This window comes from Labrus mixtus, chromosome 4, assembly GCF_963584025.1.
Source record: "Labrus mixtus chromosome 4, fLabMix1.1, whole genome shotgun sequence".
Classification (NCBI taxonomy): domain Eukaryota; kingdom Metazoa; phylum Chordata; class Actinopteri; order Labriformes; family Labridae; genus Labrus; species Labrus mixtus.
In genome coordinates, this window is record NC_083615.1 from 3,442,855 (window position 1) to 3,459,709 (window position 16,855).

At 42.1% G+C, this 16,855-nt stretch overlaps 2 protein-coding genes across 2 annotated transcripts in view; one reads left to right on the forward strand and one right to left on the reverse strand.

The window, feature by feature from the left end:
• Positions 1-16,855, forward strand: part of LOC132972409 (isocitrate dehydrogenase [NADP], mitochondrial) — a 375,783-nt gene that overhangs the window by 45,287 nt on the left and 313,641 nt on the right. The window lies entirely within an intron of this gene.
• On the reverse strand, positions 7-10,436 carry LOC132973472 (protein piccolo-like). The gene is made up of 8 exons (XM_061036964.1): positions 10,304-10,436; positions 7,615-8,803; positions 6,419-7,264; positions 4,360-5,196; positions 3,281-4,189; positions 2,248-3,192; positions 1,149-2,024; positions 7-891 (listed from the first exon to the last, which is right to left on the reverse strand). The coding sequence occupies exons 2-8, from the start codon at positions 8,539-8,541 to the stop codon at positions 7-9; spliced, it is 6,225 nt and encodes a 2,074-aa protein (XP_060892947.1). The 5' UTR covers positions 8,542-8,803; positions 10,304-10,436.

Below are 16,855 nucleotides of genomic sequence, written 5' to 3' on the forward strand. Positions count from 1 at the left end.
TTTTCCTTAACCTACCTCTCTTGTTGGCATTGGGGTGAATCCACATTGGTTACAGACAGTGCTCTTGCATTCAGTGCAGGTATTATAGTTTGGTAGATCCTTGGAACCGGTATTGAGTTCAACCTTACACAGTGGACAGTTAGACTGGCCTGGTTTGGCAGGTACTTGGGAGGCTTCTGTAGCCTTTGAAGATGCTGATGGGGCTTTGTCAGCTTTGATCTGTCCTGGTGGAGTTGCACTGGTCTGCAGGGAGTGCTCTGCTTTCTTCTGTTGCTCAAGCTTCTGAGCATCATGAGACTTCATATCTTTTGCAGGAGACATCTTGGGAGAAACTGGTGGAGTAGTTTTGGGCTGGTCAACTGCTGAGGTCATCAAAGTAGATGCAGAACTAAAGATAGAAGAACCAAAGCCAAACATCTTCCCAGTAACTGATTCTGCAGGCTTTGCAGCATCAGGTTGAGTTTTAGGACCACCAAAGCCAAAGAGGCCTCCTGAGTCTTGCTGCGTCCCTGCTGTGGTATTACTGTGTTTGCGCTGAGCTATGCTTTCTTGATCTGGTGGCTTCTTTGGACCTGTCTTTGTTCTTTCTTCTGGTACTTTATGATCTGTTGCTGGACTTTCTTGTTTCACTGGTAAAGTAGCAGTTGCTGATGCTGTAGATTGCTTTCTCTGTGGTGACACTGGTTCTGAGGTCTCATTCTTTAGTTGAGCACTATCCGGACTGTCTGTCTTTTGCGTTACAGTTGGTTTGGAATTGTCCTTCAATTGGACAGCAGCAGGTGAAGGAACTTTACTGGGTGATTTTTGAGACTTTATGGTGGGATGCCCCAGAGGCTCAGATGCTTCAACTGCTCTTTTCATCTGACAGTTCAGACATAGCCACTCTTTTACCTAAAATTACAGATATATATGGTTATGTTTTGCTTTTGAGTTGCAAATAGAAACAGTTCATAACAATCTGAATATGCAGAATAACAGATTAATTTAAACCATACTAAAGATCAGTAAGGTAATTGTAATAAGCTTATGAATATCAAAAAAAGTATACAATATAAATCCACTGACTGCAATGATAATAGAGACATTTATGGTATATAAAGTATTAATTTATTTTCTAACAAAAGGTATCTATGTTTTCCTTAACCTACCTCTCTTGTTGGCATTGGGGTGAATCCACATTGGTTACAGACAGTGCTCTTGCATTCAGTGCAGGTATTATAGTTTGGTAGATCCTTGGAACCGGTATTGAGTTCAGCCTTACACAGTGGACAGTTAGACTGGCCTGGTTTGACAGGTACTTGGGAGGCTTCTGTAGCCTTTGAAGATGCTGATGGGGCTTTGTCAGCTTTGACCTGTCCTGGTGGAGTTGCACTGGTCTGCAGGGAGTGCTCTGCTTTCTTCTGTTGCTCAAGCTTCTGAGCATCATGAGACTTCATATCTTTTGCAGGAGACATCTTGGGAGAAACTGGTGGAGTAGTTTTGGGCTGGTCAACTGCTGAGGTCATCAAAGTAGATGCAGAACTGAAGATAGAAGACCCAAAGCCAAACATCTTCCCAGTAACTGATTCTGCAGGCTTTGCAGCATCAGGTTGAGTTTTAGGACCACCAAAGCCAAAGAGACCTCCTGAGTCTTGCTGCGTCCCTGCTGTGGTATTACTGTGTTTGCGCTGAGCTATGCTTTCTTGATCTGGTGGCTTCTTTGGACCTGTCTTTGTTCTTTCTTCTGGTACTTTATGATCTGTTGCTGGACTTTCTTGTTTCACTGGTAAAGTAGCAGTTGCTGATGCTGTAGATTGCTTTCTCTGTGTTGACACTGGTTCTGAGGTCTCCTTCTTTAGTTGAGCACTATCCGGACTGTCTGTCTTTTGCGTTACAGTTGGTTTGGAATTGTCCTTCAATTGGACAGCAGCAGGTGAAGGAACTTTACTGGGTGATTTTTGAGACTTTATGGTGGGATGCCCCAGAGGCTCAGATGCTTCAACTGCTCTTTTCATCTGACAGTTCAGACATAGCCATTCTTTGACCTAAAACACAGTAGACAGCTTGTTATGTATAACTGTGGAATAGCAGAAATCGATAAAAAAGTAGAGCATTTATAAAAAAAATAGAATATAAATGAAAATAAAATGAAAATGAGATCATTTGAAAGAGGTTACAAATCGTATTACCACACATTTATTTCAGATGCATGCAGTAAATATAGACATAATACCTTTGGTCCAATATGTTGTGAAAAATGTCATTTACCTCTCCCATAGGCATTGGGTTAAATCCACACTGGACACAGACAGTGGTCTTGCATTCTGTGCAGCTGTTGTAGTTGGGAGATGCCTTGGATCCGAAGTTCAGCTCAACCTTACACAGGGGACAGCTGTCCTGGGTTGTATTAGAGTGTGCTTGGGTAGTTGTTGCTGCTTTTGATGGCTGTGATAAAGTTTTGTCTTTTTTGCTCTGTTCGGATTCCACTGGTTTTTTCTCTTGCTCTGGCTTCTGAATTGGAGATTTTGGCTCTCTTGCTGGCGACATTTTGGGAGAAACTGACGGTGTACTTTTTGGAGAAATCTGGGGCACAGTGGACATCTTTCGGGAAACATGTGCTGGTGCAGACATCTTACGAGGGCTTGGTGGTGTAGTGCGTGATTCGTCCTGAACCGCGGATGATATCAAAGTGGATGCTGAGCTAAAAATGGAAGACCCAAAGCCAAACATCTTCCCAGTCACAGACTCTGTTGTTTTTGAACCATCTGTCTTTGTTTTAGGACCACCAATACTAAGTTGGCTTCCTGTCTCCTGCCCTGCATCTGGGGCGACTTTTCTCTGTTTTATTCCCAGTTCATCTAACTGGGAAGTTGCTTTCTGAGATGGGCTCTCCTGTGTGTCAGCCTCTGATCCTTTTGTAGCCTTATTTGCTAACGATACTGTTGAAGGCTGTGTTTTCTTAGGAGACCCTGGTGCAGAATTCCCCTTCTTGTGAAGCATATCAGCCACTGGAGCTGCCATTTTTAAAGGTTCATCCAATTTTGGCTGTTCCTTTTTAAGAGTTTCCTTTTGATTAGGTATATTTATTTTCTCATCTGCAGTAGATGGGTTTTTTTTGCTGGCTAAATTATGAGGTTTCATTGGAGGTGCTGTGAGTTCAGAAGACCTAAGAGCTCTCTGCATCTGACAGTTGAGGCATAGCCATTCCTTTACCTGGAAAAAAGAAATGATGCAAAATTAATTGACATTGACTTTACATTCATGCAATTATTTAAATTATTGACATCTTTGCTTTAATTACCTCTGACACATTTGGCATTGGATTAAATCCACATTGGTTGCAAACAGTGTTCTTGCATTCAGTGCATTTGTTGTAGTTGGGAGACTCCTTGGATCCAATGTTGAGTTTCACTTTACATAGTGGACAAGTAGTTTGGCCGTCCTTGGAAACAGATGGGAAAGCTGCTACATCTTTCAGAGGTTCTGATGGAGCTTTTTCTACCTTGGCTTGTTGTAATGGAGAGGCTTTCGGTTGTTGCACTTGCTCTTGTTTCTTCTCCTGCTCTTGTTTCTGAGCAGGAGGGGATTTTGTTGCCTTTGTGCCAGGCATCTTGGGAGAAACAGGTGGTGTCTTTTTGGAATCATCTTGGACAGCTGAGTTCATCATAGTTGATGCAGAACTAAAGATAGAGGAGCCAAATCCAAACATTTTCCCACCTAGTGATTCTGAAGGCTTTGCAGAATCAGTTTGAGCTTTAGGACCACTTAATCCAAAGAAGCCTACAGATCCCTCTTGTTTAGTCGAGGCAGTATTACTTTGCTTACGTTCAGATGGATTTGTCTTGTCTGGTTGTTTCGGAGGATCTGGCACCCGGCCCTCCTGCATAGTTTTCTGACCAGGTGCTGGGCTGACTTGTTTCTGACTTTCAGCACTTTTAATGACTTCAGGTTTTACCGACTGCTCTGCTGGTGTTCCGGGTTTCCTCTGAGGGGAGCCTGGCAAAGATGTCTCTTTTATTTTAGATCCAGAAGGTGTTGGAATGTCTTTCTGTTCAGATTTATCTAGTTGGCAAGTCTCCTTTTGTACGTCTTTGGCAGGTGCTGTGACTTTGTTTGGTGAGGCCTGTTGTTTCATCATGGGAGTTCCAGGAGGCTCAGATGCTCCGAGTGCTCTCTGCATCTGACAATTAAGACATAACCACTCCTTCACCTGTATGAAAACAAACAGTTAATAAGCAGAATTAAGATCAGTATTCTTGTGCTATGGAATGTAATTCACTTGTAAAAAATAAACGTATTACATAGTGAATAAAAAAGAAAGAATGGGATAATCTTGTTGAGGTAGATTTTCTGTATTCAACAGCAGTTCCATGAGCTTACCTCCTTCACGTTTGGCATGGGACTAAATCCACATTGGTTACAGAAAGTATTTCTGCAGTCTGTACAGGTTTTGTAGTTGGAAGGCTCTTTAGAGCCCATATTGAGTTGCAGTTTGCAAAGAGGGCAGGTAGACTGGCCTGATATGGAAATTGCAGCGGAGGCTGAATCTTTCTTCGGTGGATCTGAAAGAGGTTTTTGTACTTTAGGTTGTGCTGGTAAAGGTCCCTTGGTATGGTGGAGTTGTTCTGTTTTTATTTCTTGATCTGATTTCTGAGTAGCGGGGGATTTGGAGTCCTTTGCAGCAGAGATTTTAGGAGAAATTGGTGGGGTTGTTTTAGGCTCATCTTGAACTGCCGAGGAAATCATAGTGGATGCAGAACTGAAGATAGAGGAACCAAAACCAAACATTTTCCCAGTCACTGACTCAGCAGGCTTTGCAGCATCTCTCTGACTTTTAGGACTGCCAATACCAAAGAACCCGCCTGTCTCCTGTTGGGTAGCTGCAGTGACATTTCCCTGCTTTTGTCCGGTTTGGCTTGGATGGTCTGGTTGTTTCTGAGGCGCCGTCTTCCGGCTCTCTTGTGGTGTTTTCTGAACAGGAGCTGGGCTAGCTTGTTTCAAACTTTCTGGCCCTTTAGCAGCTTCTGCCTTTACCACTTGTGCTGCTGGAGTGGATACTTTTCTCTGAGGGGAGCCTGGTGCAGAAGTCTTCTGTAGAACAGGCTGTGCTGGGGTAGGTTTTTTAATTGATGAGTCAACCAAAGATTTCTCTTGATGAGTTTTAATTTCGCCAGTAGACCGTTTCACCTGGCAGTTGAGACAAAGCCACTCTTTTCCCTTAAAAACACAAACAAAGAAACAAATTATACATGCATATGTTTAAAAATAACAGTGAAAATGAAAGCTTGAAATATAATAAACACAAAGTAAAAATGTATTCCTAACAGAAAAAAACAGTGAGCTAAATCGATCATTTTAAAACTGCTGAGGTAAGCTCATAAATAAGTAAGCCAAGTTACAGTATTTACAATGGCGTTTACACTATACAAATTAAAGTTCAAATATCAGATGTAGAGGGGTTCAGAAGCACCGATGGATCTACCAATCCTGATCTTGGTTCACCACTGTTTCAGTTCAAGCATTATCACCTGATCAAGTAGCCTCCCTACTGTCCTTGGCAAGTTAGCTTACTAACTGTGCATTGAATTACAAGAGTCAAGTGTCAGGCCCTTTGTGTCTCAGATACCCTGAAAGAAGCCACATCCATTAAACCTGTATGTGGTATTCCCTGCAAGACAATCCCCATGTGCTGTGTGTTTATGTGGTTAAAATGTATGTGTATTTTCCCTACAGCTTTTTAGCTAACTATGAATTATTTTAAATATAATTACTACTATCCAAAAAGGACTTAAGGGAAAGACCATGACCCAGGAGGCGTGTGCAGATGTTTTTTTTTTCTGTCTGAAGGTCTGACACACAGCCTGACTGTTTTGAGGCTAGAGAACTGTGAGTGGAATATTGAAAAGAAGGCTAAGAAAAATGGCTTTGCAGCTCAGTCAGCTATAGTCGTAGGATTGGCCCAAAACATTCATCTCTAAAGTTATTTCATTTAAAAAAAAAAAAATCCAAAACATGCCTTTTATCATAAGATGAACTTAAACTGTGTGACTTGAAATGATTGCAGCAATTACATGTATTCATGTAAATATTTTTTAACCATTTGGAAAAACAACAGAATAATGAACCACCCTAAACATCAAAAGGAATTGTTCTGCTTCAAAAGCCTTAGTTTACAAGAATTGTTTGTGTACTACTTTACTGTTACTACGTAATGAACACCTCAGCGATAATAAGCAATAGTGTAACAAATTAGACTGTACCAGCTGACTGGTTATCTATGAACTATGGAAGCAAAGGAAATGTGCATCAGAATTTATAAAGAAGATGATGATGTATGTCAATATTTAGAGTTCAAAGATTTGAAAATTGCTTCCTCCCTTTATTCAATCCTTCATTTATCCATTTGTTACCGTATTGATCAATATCAACCATGTCTTACCTCTTTAACATTTGGCATTGGGTTAAATCCACACTGGTTGCAGACCGTACTTTTACAATCTGTGCAGGTGTTGTAGTTGGGTGGATCCTTCGAGCCCTTATTGAGCACCATCTTGCAGATTGGACAAGCTTGGCCTGGTTTAGGGACATTTTGGGAGGCTGCTGCTGCCTTTGGAGTCTCTTTAGTAGCATTGGCCACTTTGTCCTGTCCTACTGTATTGGATTTCCCTTCGGTGACTTGCTCTTGTTTCTTGTCTTGAACTGACTTTTGTACCGGGGTTGGTCTGGTCTCTTTTGTTGACTGCATTTTGGGAGAAATTGGTGGTGTGGTTTTAGGCTCATCCTGAACAGCCGAGGTTATCAAGGTAGATGCAGAGCTAAAAATTGAGGAACCAAAACCAAACATCTTTCCAGTCACTGACTCCTCTGGCTTTGCAGCTACAGGTTTAGAGCCACCAAAGCCAAATAAACCTCCTGACTCCTGCTGGGGAGCTGGAGCTGCACTGCTTTGTTTTCGTCCAGTTTGACTAGTCTGCTCTGGTTTTTGAGACCCAGATTTTCTCTCAGTCTCAGGTGTCATTTTCTGCATGGACGCTGGGCTGGCCTGTTTTTGACTCTCTAGTCCTTTAGCAACTTCACCCTTGGATGGCACTTTTGCAGAAGCAGACTGCATTTTCTGAGATGAACCTGATGTCACCATTTCTTTTGTCACAGATGGAGCAGGAGATGGTTGACTTTGAGCAGGGGAAACTTTGTTGGGCGAGGGCTTTTTTATGGAAGGTCCTGTTGGTTCAGAAGCTCCTTGGGCTCTCTGTATCTGGCAAGTAAGACACAGCCACTCACGCCCCTATAAAGACAACGAAAACAGAAATACATTTTCACCGTTAGAAAATATAGATGCTCAAAGTTAAAGAAAAAAAATGGTCTAGAAAAATATTATTTTCCTCATTTAACATAATTATAGTTACCTAGAAAAATAGAATTTCTGATATTGTGGTATAGATATAGTGCAGTGTCATAGTCTATTTAAATGATGTAGCCTCACTGAGCTTTCCCAAATTGCACTTCTTACATAGTGAAATAGTTTCCAATTGTCAGTTAAAAATAAGATAAAATTAAGAGCCAAATGTATATACTTTAAAAAGCAAAATTCTGTTGGAAGACACTATAGTAAAAAAGAAAATGTACTGTACTTACATCAGAGTCTGGAGGGCTGAAGCCACACAAGCTGCAAACGTCCGTTTTACACTGTGTGCATGTTTTATGGTTCTGTGGTTCCTTGGTGTGCATATTAAGTTCTGTTGTTTTACACACAGGGCAAAGAGGCTTAGCTGCTGCTTTTGACTGAGATCCAGCTTTGGTCGCCCCCTGTGATGAAGACCCTGTCCGAGACAGACCAGGTGTACCAGGTCCCTTAGTGCCTTGCTGCTGAGGCCCGGGTTTAGCCGAATACTGCTGCTGTGGTGTAGTCCTGACTCCTTGCTGTTGCTGTCCTGGCTTTGTTGAACCCTGTTGTTGCTGGGCTACTTTAGGGGAACCCTGTTGTTGCTGTCCAGATCTTGGCGACCCCTGCTGCTGCTGCTGCTGCTGCTGTCCTACTTTCGGTGACCCTTGCTGTGTGCCAGTTCTTTGCGACCCAGCCATTGTGGGGTCTGGCGCGCCAGACTTTGCAGGCCCTTGTTTTTGCATCCCTGTCTTAGGTGGAACCTGTTGTTGTGATGGTGCCTTTGAAGGTTCTTGTTGATGTCCGGATTTAGGTGAACCGTTCTGTGGTGGGCCCTTAGGCTGTGTCCCCGCCTTCTGAGCAACTTGTTGCCCGGCAGGCTTGTTCGGGGGTCCTGCCTGTCCATTCCCATGCAGCTGTGGTGACCCTTGTTTAGGAGGAGGCTGGCTCTTTTGCATAGAGGGGCCCTGGCCAGATTTCTGGGGTCCCTGCTGCGGTTGAGGGCTTTTGCCAGGGCCTGCTCCTGGTTGCTGTTCTCCAGGTGGCGGTACCCCTTGCTTAGAAGGTGATTTCTGATTTTTATCCCCTTCCCCGTCATCTCCAAATAATCCAAATTTATTCACAGCAGAGGACACGGCATTTAGGGGGTTGGCTCCACTTAGGAATTTGGAGGAAAACATGGCGGGGTCTTCCTCCTCCTCCCCCTCCTCCTCCTCCTCCTCCCCCTCCTCTTCCTCCTCCTGCTCCTCACAAGAGCTGGAGTCTACAGGGCTGTCTGAGTCAGAACAGGAGCTGTCTCCTCTCTGTTCTGCCTCTCCTGCAGAGGCCTGAGGGGGGGCTGTGGCTGGAGCCGGGGAGAGGGCATCTACAGTCCCGATGCTGCTGCTGCTGCTGCTGCTGCTCCCTGGGCTCTCTTCTGGCTCAGCATCTACATCAGACTTCCTAAAATGCACAAGAAACAGAAAGAGAGGACGTGTTAGATTATAAGAGGACCATACAAGACTAAGGAATAGTTTCTCTGCCAATATTTTTGTGGTGGAAAAAAACCCTCCAGTAATGCAGCAACAGCAAAACCAAAGTGTGACTGATGAAGAAACCTTATATCATTCATTGACTGTTTCTCACTCCAAAGCTGGGTCTCTGATCCAATTTAACATTTTGACTCAGAATTATTATCAAGTAATGTGTGATAAAAATTCCATTAAGAGAGAGCAACCGTTTATAGCTAACTGAGGCTTTGACTCTGCAGTGCATATATATTGTGTGAACTGAAAAACAACAGTGAAAAGACTGTTAATATGCCTCTGTGACACAACACAGTGCCTTACAAATATAATTCACTTTTATCCGAGCAGAAACGATTATCATTTACATAGCAAGTCGTCGCCTCTATACACAGAAAAGCCATTAATGATTCAGCCTCACTTTGATTCACTTCGCTTCGACTGTTGCTTTCAGCACCATGGACAGGGTCAGAGCCGCTCTGCTGGTCACACAGCATATATAGCCTAACTGTACAAACCCCAGAGATCGCTTTCAGCCAGCAATACAATACGGTGCAAAGTGTAACACAGGAGGAGGCATACGAGGCTACACTCTCAACAGCCACTTACAAATCAAACAACAATAACCCATCCAATGTGGACTTACAGGTTACCGGATTACTATTTTGCCTCTCATCCTCTGCTGATCGCATGCACGAGTTTTCCTCGCCCAGTGTGTAGAGGAGTGAGCAGTATCATGCAGGATAGGTTTTTTTTTTTTTACAGCAGCACGACGAGTAAACACGGGAAAGCTTAGCGCTCTCTTTGGAGAAACTGCAGGCACATCCGGGGGCCTGTCAAAAAACCTGATACTTTGCGTTACAAGAAGCAAAAAATCAAGTGCTGGGATGAGCAACTGTCTGTATAATTTAACGTTTACACCCATTCGACATAAAAAAAAAAAAAAGAAAGAAAGAAAAACACTGGTTCACAAAATGAGCAGTTAAGAGAATTTGATGTCAATCCACATCACATCGTTTTATCGTGATGTAAAAAAGCAACATACATAACGCCTGACCGTACATCAGCACGATAATATGCAAGTCCGCAAAGGGTATGAGGTGATGACAGCTCTGAGCACAGGGAAAGCAGGAAATAAAAAGCACGTTATCACCTATTTGTGTGCCCTTGAGCAGAAGTCTGTGTAGAAAATTACAAATCTTGTGCAATCCAGATGTGTTTTAAAACCAGCAAAGAATCAACGAGGAAACCCATCAGAAGCTCTGTCATCGGCGGCATCCACAGAAATACCATCTGTTATACACTCCCGTGTCTCCCCCCCACCACCACCACCACCACCACCACCTCCCATCCTGCAGCCGAGCATCCTTCACCCTACATGGTCACAATGTCAAACACTGAAGCGCGCTATTCCCGTGCAAGCGGAGCAAAATTGTACCTTCATCTACGGCAGATCTGTGTCCCTATCCTCGACCCGAAACTCCTCGGATATCCCCTACGTCCGTGTCTGATCGCTGGAGGGATGGAGGGCACGGGGCAGCAAGATAGAGAGAGAGAGCGATCAGCATCCACTCCGCCTCCCACTCCAGTGCGCAGGCGCCGCATCTGACAGGTGATCACAATATATATCACGCACGGAAATTGAAATTAAAGGGGACAAGGCGATTTATTTCCCCCGGAGTCACGTGTGATCGGCGGGCGAAGACCTTAAGATTTACCCTCCTCGTAATATGTTGCACATTCTCTCTGCGACAGTGACATAGGCCGTATACGAGATGTCAGTGTGTAGATCATGAGTACTGTATGAGGGATAATGTGATTTTAGCAGCGAGAGTGCAGAGCCATCAGGGGAATGTCAGTTATTAATCAGATGAAGTATTCAATTTCACATATCATACACCATATCTGGTGTTTTCTAAACCAATCTATACTCAAACATCAATACTGAGATTCACCTTGTGTGTTTTCTGTATAGTAAGTTACATATATTGGATCAGAGATACTAAAAAGGAGAATAGGTTGATTGTTGACACTGTCTTGCATTTTCTCTAAGAATTAAAAAAAAAAACAGATCTATGTATTTGCTAATCTTTTACAGGTTAATGCCAGGTTAGCATTGAAAGTTAGCTTAGCATTTGCTATCCCCATAATATTGATTTATCTTTTATCCTATTATAAATTTTTTATTATGAACTATTTACTTTTTTATGATTTTATTCTGTATGTGTTGTTACAATTATGTATCAGTTTAATAACATATCAGTATACATTTTAAATGTTATTCCGCATCTTAGCTCCGAAGCGTCATTTATTTGTTCTCTCCTGCTGTGTTTTTTTTTTATTGTTTGAATGCACAAACGGCTCCAAACCATAGCTCCAAAACAATGGTTCCTAGCGGGTTGAATACATTTTTTTTTATTGAATCCAATATCAGACGAAAAGTACTGTCATTTTTTTTTCCAATTTTCCATATCTCAGATATTGTATGTCCTTCCATCTCTCCATTTTTACACTGTAAGTAGCATGACTCATCTCAGCTTTTTATAACGAGCCTCATAAAATGCCTGTCATACAGCAATCATCTTTCTTTATCAATGTAGAAAACCAAATTGCTTCATCCATAAAGATTTATGACAAATATGCTAGATATAATCCACACAGGTTCCAGTTTTTTTCCAGCCATTCTTAAAGCCAAATGTGGGCAAAGACTGTCTCCAAATAAAGACATTTTTATTTAGCATATATTTAAAGATGTATTTTGGAGAAGAAACCTTTCCTAAGTGCAGCAGTTATTCTATAGTGTATACACCGGTCCGTCTAGACATTTCCTCCCCGGCCTGGATCAAAAGGCTGTTGCTGTTGGTTGCATTTTTATACTTTATAGAAGACTAAATGGAGATGTATGTTAACAGGACTTGAACACCCACAGGCACAAAGCACCTCTTGAGTCAGTGCAACCCCCCTCTTCTTCCTCATTGTGGCGGTCCTCCAACAAGAGTTTTTTTTCTACAGGGCAGATGTGATGTGAGGAGACAATCTTGGAGATCTTATCTTGTGCCACTGTCAGAGTGACAAAAAAAAAAAAACTTGCTGCCATTCTTCTTTTTGCTTCTCCTCCTTCTCAGGCCAGATGAGGAGACAAAGCGAGACCGACCGTGATCCTCCAAATGAATTAGTATCTTTAGCACGATACCACATCGTAGAGCCCTGGGTAGTACCATCAAAATTGTGCTTTACACATCCCTCCCTCACAGAACACAGTCTTGATGTTTAGAAAATCGTGATTTAAGAATAAGAGGAGGACACATCCAAAATGAATGATACAAAACTCACAAAAGAATGAATGACGTGTCTCCCACGCTTGTGCAAATTTACACACCGCAATCAATACACGTCTATTCAGTATGTGGGGGAGCGTGTGTGTGTGAGATGTGTGGGCAGGAGGACCGAGAGCAAGTGGTGTGTGGGCGTGTGTTGAAGAGTTACGTCATGCGTGATGTGCGAGCGGCTGAATCGCTGTGGTCTCTCTTTGGAAAGTGCCAGATTTGGCTTCACTGCTGACACGCACACACACACACACACACACACACACACACACACACACACACACACACACACACACACACACACACACACACACACACACACACACACACACACAGACGGGCAGAGGAAACGTTCATCAGCACAATCTCCATCTGGGGATATAGGCAGTAGCTTTGCATGGGCCGGAAATCCTTTAAGTAATCTAAGTCTGCTAGAATCTACCTCATCCTGACAATCTGCTGCTTAAAAAAAGAATATAATACTCTTCTTTGGGTTTTTTTTTCTGGAATTGTATAATTTCTCAATGCAGGTCTAATGACACCACTTGTAATCAGGACCACTCCATGTATTTTCAAAAGAATAGGCTTTGTAACGGCACTTCTTTTGGCCTGTTATTTTAAATCACATGGCGATACATAAACAAACTGTTCATTGTTTTCATCGATGTCAAAAACAGTTTTCATCCTACACCGAGAGCGAGTTGTGTTTGTCAAGTCAACAGTATTATGTAAGAGTGTAAGACAGCAGGCAATCACCAGATGCGCGACCATCATGTTCTTTTCTTTTTGATCTCTCCCCGCTTGTCAGTTTAAAAGCAATAACCACAATCTCCACTGTCACCATCCTTTTTTTTTTAAACTCCCACGCACTCTCTTAATGCTGGAGCAGACTTTTTAATCCTGCACTCTCACAGCTGAAGCATCGTGGACTTTTAACAGAATCACTCGTTTGTAAAGATGGACCCAAGAATAAAAAGGGGATGGTCTCCGCGTCTATTGACTTGTGACTAGAATTCAAGCTGCTCATGGGGCTTGAAAAAGCTTGAATATTAAAAAAGTCTTTCACCTGCGGGTTCTTTTGTCTGAATTTACCACTACGTGTCGAGTAAATTCACACAAGGATCGAGATAAAGTGCCTTTCCAGGGAACAATCTTTTTTTCTTACAATGCCTCTCCATTCAAGCAGGTCCCATAGAAAACAGACTGAATTCCCAGCAGGAATTTCAAAAGAACAGCATCAGTCGCTCTGCTTTCTGTTCTCGTGTGTTACTTAGTCCTGGTAGAGGCACAAAGCCTACTGTAATGAACCAAAAGCTTGTTTTCTGACTGCATTCACCATTCATATTAAAATAACACATAAATCCCCAGCAAGGGACGGGTAGAGCAGACAACTGATAAATGAATGAATATAAATGATACTTATTGTTATTTTAACTCTTCCTTGTCTTTAAAGACTTTATATGAAATCAAGTATATCCTCTGAAAATAACTCTGTGAGTCATGACTGTCTACAATGGGTGTAACACTCGAGTCCCACTGTCTGTGATGTTTTCAGAGTTTTCAGAGTCCTATCTTCACTTTGTTTACATCGCCCGGACGGCCAGCTGACTCCTCCCCTCGTGTATAAAAGTTGTTTAATTGAGGGACTAGAGAAAAGAAGAATAACATACTGTACTCACTGCTTAACTGTGTTTCTAGATCACGATCATTTCAGGTAAATTTACATGCAGTGTGAAGATACGAGCATAATAAAGGTCGTTAGCATTAGCATGCTAACACAACAATGCACCGCAAGTTGTTTTGGTTTCATGCTGGTGCTCAAGGGCGACATCTGCTGGATCAAAAAATTGCATATAAAGCCTTTAAACATTTATCCCTTAATTGTGTTTCAATGATGCATATATTCGGCTGAAGTCTTGATGGGGAAAGCTGGGGAACAGGTCAGCAGTCCAACTAAAGACACAACAACATCCACACCTGCAGACCTTTGATAGTTTGAGTTTGCAGTCTAGCTTAACCTGAAAGTCTTTTGACTAACACTCCACACTTGCATGGTGGCAGATTCCCTCGATGTCACTCTTGGGGATCGACATGCTGTCATAAGGTTGTAGCCTAATGTTGTGTTTCAGGCGCAGAATAGAATAGTAGATGTAGGGAATGTGACAAGTATGGATTATTTACTTCTTCCTTATTGAACTACAAAGACAATAGATAGTTAAAAAAAAAAAAACCTGAGCAGCATCCAGTCGTAATCCAACTGAACACAGTTTAAACGTATTAGCTAGCATAACAACCAGCTAGCATTGGCATTAAAAATGTCCTTGCTGACATTACTATTTAAAATATTTTAAGATCTAATAATAAGGTATGGATTCCAAGTTAACAGTGTTGTTAGCTAGGAACTGGTTATGCTAGTTTTTGGCTAACTAAACTAGCATTATTCAGCATTATTATTCAAATGGTTTCAGTGGTGTTTGTTATTTATTTACTTGTTGTGTACTGTGATGTACTGTCGTACTGTCGTGTTGTGTGTTTGAATCGACCTGGTGACAAATGGGTTTCCCCTCTGGGGATCAATAAAGTTTTCTAATCTAATCTAATAATCTAGGAATTGGCAACATTAGCTAGAAATTGATTAAATGCTAACGTTAGCTGATGTGACTCAGCTGCTGATATATCGGCTCATTAATATGTTGTTTTACTTTATAAATGTGTCAGATTTATTACATGTATCTGTTTTAGAAGCCTGAAATACATCAGTACAAAGTAACAGAGACAGACCGTACCTATCCCCTTCTTCTATTTCTTTCCAAACATTATCATAGACATGAGGTCACGTCTTGTCTGACAGTTGACCAGGTGCCTCTGAGGTTTTTCCTTTTTCTGCAGCATTGCCTCTCTGCTCACTCAGGCGTGCACCATTAGAAAGACATCACATTCATACAGCGTTTGTATTCTCCTCTGCACCAGTGAGCTCGGTGCCAGAACCCACACAACCAATTTCTTTCTCTCTCTTTGCGCTCTCACACACAAACACACTCGAACAAACAGAGCTCAGAAGCAGTACTTATCTCGCTCACATTTTAATTAAGCCACCACACTGAAGCATAACACTGCCTTAGCAGTTTCTGACTCCCCGAGCTGTAAATTCTCACAGATGAGAATGCAACTTTCACAACAACAACAACAGCCAAAGAAACACTTACATGTGCCATTGGAAAAAAGAGGAAATAAAAAAAAAAAACACACACACACACACACACACACACACACACCTCTTGTGACCCTTGAGGAAGGCGAAACAGTTTTTCCCCGGCATGGTTTTCTCTGGAGCAGAAGCGGAGCAGTTTGGAGCTGTAACCTGCATGGAGCTGTCTTGCTGTCCTCTCTAGGTCTCTAGGTCTCTCCGCCTGTGTTTGTTAGGGTCACCGTGTAATCTATACAGTAACCCGATCACATACACTTTGCCAGTGTCATTAAATTTACAAACCTTCCCTGAGGAGGGGAAAAATTATGGACTCACGGCACTCATCTCAAGAATGCACCAAAACGACAAAATTAAAAATGTATTTTTTTCTCGTTATGGTTTTAAGTATTGCATTAAGATTGACAGAAATGACGACTGGTGTCATTTGATCCACCCTTGTTTTTATCTATAAATTAGTAAGTATATAAAGAAACAGTCTTTTTTTTTTTTTCAAATGATTGACCCTGACACAAAATGAAGACATGGGAAAACGTATGTCCCTCTTGAATTCTGCTTCACATTCAAGCCTTCATTTACCTTGCCACGCATTATAAATGTTACAACAGTGTAATTGACTGTCTGATAACTTGATTGTGTTAAAATGTGCATGATGCGCAGGTAGAGTTACAGCCTTTGGCAGTCTGCTGTGTGTCACTAAAAGGAGCATCGTTAGTGCTTTGCCTCCTCCCTCTCCTCACGCAGCATCTCGCCAGAACGCTGCACAAGTCTCTCATGCCACCCAGCCTTTTTTTTTTTTTTTCCTGACCAGTGACCACTGCTATCCACCAAACTAAAAATACTCTTAAAGGAACAGTGCCTTACAAGACATTACACTTATCGCTGCTCCCCCTATTCTTATCTTGATTTTCCTGCCAGCCCCTTCCTCTATACTATACTGCCATGTCAGGGGGGAGTTCTTAGGGATAACACAGTTCACGCCCACGTATCCTACAAATCAGTGAGCAGGAAATCAATGCTGATCAGCGTCGCAAAGGCAAAAGAGAGAAGGATGGTAGAGAGAGAGATAAGATAGGAAGACGTGGTTGGAATAATAGCGCATCTTGTCTGATTATTGAAATAGGCACAGTAAATTGATAAAAAATGCAAGATGCAAGAACAGGAAAGGAGTGGCATGGTATGCAAAAAGGAAGATAGGCAGAGCTGCAGCTGCTTTAATGCTTACATAATCCTTTATTAGATCTGGCAAATGCCTTTAGAGGCAAGTCCCCACTGTCATCCTTTAATCAGACACATCTAATACGAGTAGCCATTAGCTGTCTGAATTATTTAAAGGCAAAGTAAAGTGCAGACATCTGCATTGTGTACTAGGCGTTGCTCTGTCTTTTTATGGCCCAGTAAGAAAGCCTGCTAAACACAAATTCTAACTGTGTGGCAGAAAATCACTGAAACAGAGAGA